The sequence below is a fragment of the Pterocles gutturalis genome, unplaced genomic scaffold, assembly GCF_000699245.1.
Source record: "Pterocles gutturalis isolate BGI_N339 unplaced genomic scaffold, ASM69924v1 scaffold46984, whole genome shotgun sequence".
Taxonomy (NCBI): Eukaryota; Metazoa; Chordata; class Aves; order Pterocliformes; family Pteroclidae; genus Pterocles; species Pterocles gutturalis.
This window is the reverse complement of record NW_010134903.1, coordinates 1-9,348: the sequence shown is the minus strand read 5'-3', so window position 1 is coordinate 9,348 and position 9,348 is coordinate 1. Positions and strand designations below refer to the sequence as shown.

Genomic DNA, 9,348 nt, shown 5'->3' with positions numbered 1-9,348 from the left:
CACGGAATAAAATAAACATAATTTCTATAATTAATCTATGGCCTTGTTCAACCAGCATTTCTCTTTCTAACTTTCTCTTTTTCTGCTGTTGTCAGTCATGAAATATCTATAACAGTCTTGCACTGGATCCTTAGTAATGTCAGACTTTTAATAGTGGTAAGAAATTGACTGAATTTTACTACTGTGTACAAGTATGTTAAGATTTTTGCTATAAAAATTAAGATAAAAATTATTGTTCTATTAAGTATTTATCTTCTACTATGGCTTCATGCTTTGTACAAAATTTGCATCTCCAAAGAAAGATAATAGTAAATATATTTGTATCTTTCTAAAAATACTTAAATTTGCCAGGAGTAGTATAAATTTCTGTGACACATTTCCTAAAGAAAATAGTAATACTTGCTTTACTTATGTGTATGTAGATTTTGTCTGTTTCTATGGTTCATGGTAAAAGATTATATCAACCTTCTTTCAATTTAAAGAAAACTCTCTGTAGGAAATATACTACAGTATTATATCAGCTTACAAAATACAAATATAAAAGATTTTAAGCTCTTGCTAGTTCACAAGAGCTGGGATTGTTATTGCATTAAAGCAGCTGCCTTGTACGTAAGGCAGAGCTGTTTGTACTTATTAGCACTTAGCCCCCTTGATGAGCTGAAGTGATCCCTCCAAGGTATTTATCATGTATTTTACGAACATTATATTCTTGTAAACGAAATGAAAGCTCTAGAGCAAGTAAGCACTTACTAGAATGTGTTCCCTTCCTCAGATTTTTTTTTTTAATTTTCGAAAACAGCTTTTTAAAAGATGTGAAACTCCAATTTTTTAAGGCAGGCAATTTTTAAATAAGAACTTTGTGGTCCGTATGTCACATCCAGACAGTAGCTTTGTGCTGGCACAACTACTGTAAAAAGATGGTGGTGCTCAAATTGAAAACACATCTTTCCATGCATTGGAGTGTAGTTTTTCTCAGTCTGAGTAAATAGAACAAATAAGGTAACTTTTTTTTTTTTAAATTGAGGTGCTTTACTTTGGAGTGTTAAAACAAAGGATAATCTTCTTGCACAGGATCGAGGAGATGAATTCACTTACACTGGGAGTGGAGGAAGAGATCTTTCTGGCAATAAAAGGATTGGAGAACATTCATTTGATCAGACATTAACACACATGAATAGGTAAGTTTTGAAGATAAAAAGTATTCCAAAACAAAGAGATGGATTGTAGTGCTTTCATTTAAGACTGACAGTTTGCTGTATTCATTCACTCTTACACATGCTACCTTTGTTAGCAGTGGTGCCTCCTGCTGCTAAGATGCATTTTGTCAAGCGTTGTTTTGTTGATTTAAAAAACACTTGTACCTCAATGAAGCACATTGTTGATATTGCTGGTGCAGCTAGTAGTCATGTCTCTGGTTGAGATTGTCCTAGAATTTCCCTTGGAGGACTCTGTTTGAATTTAATGATAAGTTTGTCAAAACTCTTAGGTGGAAGTTTTCTATTCTGAGTTTCTTTTTAAGTTTTTCTTCAGTGGTTAAATCAATTATGAAATTTAAGTAGGAAGAAAGCATTTTCCCATGTTAAAATAAATCTTTTCTCTTTTGCTAGGCCTTTCTTCCATCATAGTTTTCTATGAAAAGCAAGGAATCGGGGTGTTTTTTATCAAAAACAAGTACTTGAAAAAGAAGATATATGTCCAAAAATGAATTAGACATCTGCTTACAGTGTTTTTACATCCTCTAAAAGCCTGCCTTGACAAAGAATTCTCCATCCTTTTCTATTTCTAAGAGCATAATCTCTGTTACACAACCGACTACTAAATACCTGTGGGATGCTGAGATTGACTTTGCCAGGTCTGCCTTTAGGTATGATGTGCTGCTGTCAAGCAGGGTGGAGACAGGTTCTTTCAAGCTTTTTGGTGGTACTTAGAGGAGAGAGAGGAGAAGCATGACTTGGCTGCAGAGAAAGGGAGGGAGGGAGAGAGAGGGGGGACATGGTGTGAGGAAGAAGAAGCAGGGAAGGAAGATGGAAGTAGTTTCAAGCGATAAGTTTACAAGTATATTTAGTGGCTAGAGCGAACAGAATTAAAAGGTGGACTCCTTGATCTCAGCATTTCTCTGCTCTTAGCAAATGAGAAATCCAGTGGCAAAGCTTGCTTTTTAGCTTTGTGGGCGTTAGTGCACATGGAGTGTAAGGTGCTGCTCTCAGTTACTGGTTTAGATACAAATTTTCAAGCCCTTTGATGCTGAAGATTGTGATGATTCCATGTAGTCGAATCAGTATTGGTTATCCAGATATTTTTCCTTTTTTTAAGTTTTATTTTTATATAAGAAAATGTTTAAAGTCAGCATTGTATGCCTGTCTCTTACTATTCTGTACAATGTGAATTCTTTACTCATACTATGGTTGTTTATAAACAGTATTATTTATTCTGTTCTGAGATCCATGGTTTAGTTTGAGTTTTATTCTGAGGGGTTTTCAATCCCTGGTCAAATCAGGCTGTGATAGTGGAAATACCATTCATTATGGCAGCTTGGTCTAGTAGGTCTTGTTCCAGGTTTCTAGAAGAGGGTCTTCATATAGTTAGTGGATAAAGGAGTTTGCCTGTCCTTGAGTTAGCTACTATTGTTTAACTCCTACGTAGAGGCAATTTATGTATTATGTGAGAGATTTCAATTATTTGGAGTTTCTTGGATGGTTACTATGTACTTTTTTGTCTATGGTGCTTTTCATCATATTAATTACTCTTGTGTCCATGCTTAAAAAGCCTTAAACTCTGCGGCTAATGGGTAGTAGCAATAGGGAAAGTTTGCCTTTTGTTATGATTTTCTTCTAAGTCCCTCAATGCTATTTAGGAAGGGATTCTTTTTTTTTTTTTTTTTTTAAAAAAAAGGATATTAAATCTAAAATGATTGGTTTGGTTTATTTAGCAATATCAGCTGAGTTTTCATCTGGAACCTTGACAATATTTTGTGCTCCCATCTTTTTTTCTTACCATCCATGGTAGCATGGATCTCATTGCTTCCATCAGTTCTGCAGTTGTTAAAGAATATACTGAAAAACTCTATGCTGCTTGATAAAGCATAATTAGACAAGGGAAATAGATATGACTTAATTACATTGATTCTCAAAAATCAGTCGTGTGAAGCAAACTAGTTTATGAAGATCTTAAATCTCTTTCTAGAGCATTGGCCCTTAACTGTGATGCCCCACTGGATGACAAAAATGGAGCAGAGTCTAAGAATTGGAGAGCTGGTAAGCCAGTCAGAGTAGTGCGCAGTTCAAAAGGACGGCGGATCAGCAAATATGCCCCAGAGGAAGGCAACAGATATGATGGCATTTACAAGGTATTCTGATTTCTGCAGAGTGCAGCCTAACATTTTCTTCAGCTGTTTTAAAAATTCTCGTGTGTGTTACATTGCAAATTCTTCGTTATTACTTAAATAATTATTTTTTCTCCAGGATAGCTTTTTAGCCTTAGCTTGTTATGCAAAGAACTGAAATGAAATTATTCAGGGAAGTGATAACAGAACATAAGCCATAATAGGATATATAAAGTTGAATATATAAGCTACTTTATATGTGCTTACTGAGTCATATTCATCCCTGGCAAGCAAATTATTTCCTTGCTTCTTCCAAATATGTTGTAGATTTTTGTGCATTTAATAACTTCTCAGCATCTAAATAAAGGCGTGTGCCTTTTAAGAGCACTGCGTTTATCAAAAATACAAAAATTTTGCACCTGAGAGAAGAGCTGCTGTATGGTAGTAATGTATAACTTAGTCTTCTCATTTCTTCTTGAACAGTTAAAATATTACTACATGCATGTGTTTGGCTTGTGATACAATAATGGTGGTAATTTTATATTGTTCCTTAGGTGGTGAAATATTGGCCAGAAATTGGAAAATGTGGATTTTTAGTTTGGCGCTATCTTTTGAGGAGAGATGATGTTGAGCCTGCACCTTGGACTTCAGAAGGAATGGAGCGGTCGAAGAAACTGGGTCTGAGCGTACAGGTTCGAAGCAGGGCTTGCAGAATTGTTTTAATTCTCAGTTTCAGTAAACAAATTCCAGATATAGCAGTCCATTAAATGAAAGACTCTTTTTTTTTTTTTTCTTGTACTTCATTGTGCCAGAATTTAATGACAAAAACACACTACAGATTATCTGCAGATTTAAAGTATCCTGTAATAGTGACACAGCAGAAAGAACAGTGGATGAATTAGTAGTGAATTGCTTTACCTATATGGATGGGAAAATTTTTAATCCGGTTTTGTGATCCTTAGGGCAGAAATAATTTCTACAAGCAAATGTTGTTATAGCTGAGTCTGTCTGAGAAATAGAAAAACCTGTGAATTTTACTGTGTTTTTCTCTTCATGTGACTGAGGAGTTAGAAATAAGTCTTGCTGGTATTTGGGAATTCCTGTATGCCAGTGGCTTTTGTTTTAAATCTGTGCTTTTTTATTTTAGTATCCAGAAGGTTATTTGGAAGCCATGGCTAGTAAGGAGAAGAAAGATAAGGTTAAAAAGCAAACTGTGAAACAGGAGCCAACCAGCCAGAGTAACGGAAACCAGAAAAGGACAATTGATGATGGTATTTCTTTCTGCTTTTTAGCATTCATCAGCAAAGTCTGCCATGTAACATTTATTAAGCCAGCAGCATGAAAACTTTACAGAAGCGTGAAGTTATTTGCAATACTAATGTAAATTGATAAGCACATACTCTGTAATTAAGTAGAAGTGTAGAGATCTTATCGTATGTACTGCTCTTACGGGTTTTTTCCTCTTAAGCTCTGTTGGAAAATGAACAGTCTTCTGTGCAACTGTGTGCTGCAGTCCAAAACAATGCTGAACAGTATGAGTTGGAGTAGGGATTTGATTGACACATTTCATGAGTGTAATCCATGTTTTAGCCTTCTAGAACCAGTTCTGTTTTCCCCTTTTATTAGTTGAGACTAACACTCTGTTGTTACTGTGGTCATAATCTTAAGCAGGTATAGAGGAACCTAAGAATACAACCAAAGCTATGAGGATGGGAGATGGAGGGAAAGGAGAAGCTTTCCAGCTGACCCAAGAGCAGCAATGGCTGATTAGAGAAGACTGCATGAACCAGAAACTGTGGGATGAAGTACTTGCTTCTCTTAAGGAAGGACCAGTATGTTTGCTGCATGCATAATATTTAATGTTTACCATTTCTTTAGACTGTTAGGACAAATCTGGAGTCTCTCTTAAAACTGAATTTGCTTGTTGAACTTTTGCTGAATACAGACTATGTCTAGCATTTTTTTTTTTTGTTTGTAAGACTTTGATTTCAAGAAAATAATCCTCACTTGTGCAATTTGCTATTGATGGCTCATTTTACCCCTGCATAACAGAGTTCTTTTCTTGCTCAAAACACATTTTGAAGTTAGAAGTGGCTTTTCATTTCTCTTTTCATTTTTGAAGGCAGCATGTTTTCTCTGAAATTCTAAATGTATTTTTGTGCTATTCTGATGCGAGAAATTAGACATGAAGAAAGATAATGCTAGTCACTACTTTTTGTTTAGACAGAAAATAGTTTTATGACAGAAAATGCAGCTTGCTTGCTTTGTTTAAGAAGATAGAAAAACAGTTATCTTCAAATTTAGATATGAAATGAAAATATTCTCATCCTAATCTAGATTATCCCACTCTGTAGAGAGGGAACCTCAAGTAAGATAGGAAATAATGTCAAGAAAATAGCAAGAATAGCTCAAGATGGAAGATACTATAGACACTAGATAAAAAAAGTCCACAAAAGGAATATCTCCTGAAATATGTGTTTCGTTGATATTTAGTCCTAACAATGTCAAGTTCATAGTTATTGTAGCTGTTTTGTGGAAGAAATCAAGGGACTAGGAAGTTAAAATAACTTGATAAAACTCAACTCACTGAAAAACAAACCATTGCTTGGAAAACGGGTATCTAGAAACAGCCATACATAATTAGTCCATTTGAGAATTACCAGTGGCTATTTATGGTGCTTCTGTAACAGAGAAAGCATCTATAACTCCTTGTTCTTCCACTTACAGTACTAGTTTTTTGCCATAATGCTCCTGCGGTTGCCTTTGTGTAGGAACTGATAGTGTAAAGTTATTTGCTGTTCCCTGTTTTCTATCCAGTGTCTGTAATGACTAGAAGGAATTTCAGCTCTTAAAATTGTGCATGACAGGCAACAGAGCTATGTGTTAGCAAAAAGGAGAAAACAGTAATTTAAAAGCTGTAGAGTTACTGAGAAGTCATTTTTCTACAAATTCCTACCCATAATTTCTGTAAAATTTCCATTTGGTTGCCACTAAGGGCACTGAGAATCACTGGCAGCTTTACATCGCTGTTGTGAAAATGCAGATCTTACTCCTTGAAACAACCACCTTCCATTTTAGCTAGTGGTTTAAGAGAAATCTGTTTTTTTAAAAATTATTACAAAGAACCATATATTGATTACCCGTAGATCTGCTTTTTTTGATCTGTACCCAGGCTTGTATTCTTGAGATGTGTGGAGATCACTGACGTGCCAGAGATAAGCATGCTTGTGTGTATAAAACACCTGATACAAATGTATCTTGAGATTCCTCAGAGATGCCCCGAGAAGATTTAAAAACTGGAGAGGCTGATTCACACACTACAGAGAATTTGGCCTGAGGAGAGAAAAAGCCACTAAGCTAGCCATAATCCATAAGCATGGGAGGAGGTGCAGATGTGGCTTTCTTAGCAGAAGAAGTTCCCTTGGCAGAGAAGCAGAGATCTTTCAGGGGCATGCAAATTTCTATCAGCAGTTACTAAACATAATTACTAAATTTTCTGACCTATGCTAAGAACCAGGCATGAGGGGCCTTCCAGTCTGTTTTATTTTGTTTATAACAATATTTGTACAAGCAAGTAAATAATCTTTAAAACACTAGTTCTCTGATTTGTGGAAGAGCAGGGAAGTTAAGCAGTTACAGACCTGCTTCCTGATTACTTTTAGAAAGCTACACTCAGGGATGTGGAGGACTTGAGAACTTCTGGACGTTCATCATCTTTACGTAGTAAGTGGAATTTACGAGAACTGTAATAGAGTTTGTATTTTTTTATTCATTTGCCCTACACTAGAATTTTCTGAAGAAACTGGAACAATCCTTCATGTGCGTCTGCTGCCAGGAGCTGGTTTACCAGCCAGTGACAACAGAGTGCCTCCACAACGTCTGTAAAGTAAGAATAAACTCGGTCTTGCTCTGGGCTGTTTTCTTGGCTCCAAGACACCAGTCACCAAAGCCATATGTATTTTAGAAAGACAATAATTATTGCCTAACTTTCTGAACAAAAACACGCAACAAGTTTGCATTCAGTGATTGCTGTGTAACCTTAATTTTATGTAATAAAGAGTGGAAGTTTGTTTAGTATAGTTCCTGGTAGATGTAGTGTGTAAAGTTTCCCATTGCTGTCATTCATTTGTGATCAGTAGAATTACACTAGGAATTGCTTTGGTCCAGGAGCTAGATGTTGGTACAGTAACAATAATTTTACATAGTTAAGGAATAAAACCAGATTTTATAATTGCATAACACCCTTATTAAGAGTTGTTGAAAGGATGCAAGGCAAATGCAATAAAATAATTTGGGCTTTTTCAGAGTAAGTTATGTTATCTTGTTTGTGTTTGGTTGGAGGGCCACATAAGTCAATTTATAACTCATGTCTCTTAAAATCTTGATCAGTTGGATATAATGTAAGGAGTTTAGAATCCATTTTGTACTAGAATTATTTTTTGTACCACAAGTGTGTATAGAATCATGCGTTGAATTGTGCATATTTGAACTGTGCCTGCCACGCCTAGTATTTCTGCCTAAGACCTTAAAAGGACTCAGACTCTTTACCATTCTAGTACGATATTTGATAATGCAAGTTCACTGTTCAAGAAGATATTTATCACTCCAGTAAAAATCTCTGTGTTGTAATGGATAGCCTGCACATGTAGAATGATTATGGCTCCTTAAAAAACATTAAAAGTATTGTGAAGGGGTTAATATTTAAAATTATGGAAAGCGGAAAATCATGGAGAAGAGAAAACTGAATGGCAACAGTCTCAGAAAGCACAGTATTTGAAGATGTCCGTAAATATTTGTGGATACAAAATAACATACAGTTAAAGTTGTAAGAAATAGTTTGGTAGTTATCTGCTGTTGTGGTTTGGGCACGGAGATGCCCTGATAAGTTTCTGATATTCAGCTGACATGCTTGGTCTATCTGTAGCCTGTGGTAACATGGTAAGGAGGGCAGCACTGATGCTAATGTGTTAGAGATTGTATTATTCTACGTATATCTTTAAGGCTTAACTGAATCTCATCCAATGAGGTAGATGGAGGTTGTTACATGAACAATATACCTGGTATACTCACCTTCCTCTTGAAAGGAAGGTCTGCAAAATGGTAGCAATCTTAACTGGGAAGCTAGAAGGAAGCTGCAGACATGGCTGAGATTCACAGGAAGGCACTAGTGGAAATGAAGGGGAAATCTCAGTAGTGACTTTTTTTATCTCCTCCCAAGCTCAGTATTTTACGTCCCAGCCCAGTGCAGAGTTCCTGTGTTAGTATGTTTTAGCCATAGAGGCAGAGGCAGGCACCAGAAGGCTTAGTAATGTTTTTTTTCTGGTAGTACAGCAGATTGCGTCTTTGGTTTACAGTGAGTCCTTAGTTTTTGTTGGTTAAGCTATCTGTCTAAACCAAAGTTCTCACAATTTACTTCTCTGCCTTTGTATGTCCTAGAGTTGTTTACAGCGCTCCTTCAGAGCTGAAGTCTTCACTTGCCCTGCCTGCCGCTATGACCTGGGAAAGGGCTACACCATGGTTCCCAACAAGATACTGCAGACACTACTGGACCAGTTCTTCCCTGGTTACAGTAAAGGACGATGATGCGCTCGGATCCTTCCGTACTTCACACAGTGACTTTATAGACAGTAAAGGAGAGTAATATGGGGAATGCAACAGTGGACCAGCCAGCTTGATGGCTCAATATATTGTCACATTTTGAAGCAGCTAACCCTCTTCCCCTCATAGCCATCTTTTTGGTGTAGTGAGAACTCTAATTCTCAGCTGTCTTTTAACATCAAGGGTAGTTTTGGCCAGTTAACAAATAGTTTTTAAATAAAAAAAAAAAAAAAAAAGAAAAGCCTCAGCTCTTACTGGCCTAGCTGATGCTTAATTTATGATTTGTTTTTTGTAACTACCTCAGGACAGAGGAAAATAAATTGTGGGGATGACAAAAAGTTAGTGAAGTTTTAGCTACACACTGCCTCCTGAATATTAGTTGTGCCTGGTCCATGTGGTTTGATTTACAAAAAAAAAAACCCAAGCCA

General features: G+C 36.3%; 1 protein-coding gene across 1 annotated transcript; it reads left to right on the top strand.

Annotated features, from left to right (window-relative positions):
- The first annotated feature begins 720 nt into the window (after positions 1-720).
- Positions 721-9,343, top strand: LOC104467805 (E3 ubiquitin-protein ligase UHRF2-like). The gene is made up of 8 exons (XM_010081719.1): positions 721-738; positions 1,072-1,178; positions 3,184-3,346; positions 3,877-4,014; positions 4,470-4,593; positions 4,994-5,154; positions 7,110-7,208; positions 8,759-9,343. The coding sequence occupies exons 1-8, from the start codon at positions 721-723 to the stop codon at positions 8,903-8,905; spliced, it is 957 nt and encodes a 318-aa protein (XP_010080021.1). The 3' UTR covers positions 8,906-9,343.
- The last annotated feature ends 5 nt before the right edge of the window (positions 9,344-9,348 follow it).

What these genes read in the sequence shown, in the direction of transcription:
- LOC104467805 (XM_010081719.1), top strand. An exon ending in AACTGGGTCTGAGCGTACAG is followed by an intron (nt 4,015 to 4,469) that starts GTTCGAAGCAGG and finishes TTTTTATTTTAG; the next exon opens with TATCCAGAAGGTTATTTGGA. An exon ending in CTTCTCTTAAGGAAGGACCA is followed by an intron (nt 5,155 to 7,109) that starts GTATGTTTGCTG and finishes GCCCTACACTAG; the next exon opens with AATTTTCTGAAGAAACTGGA.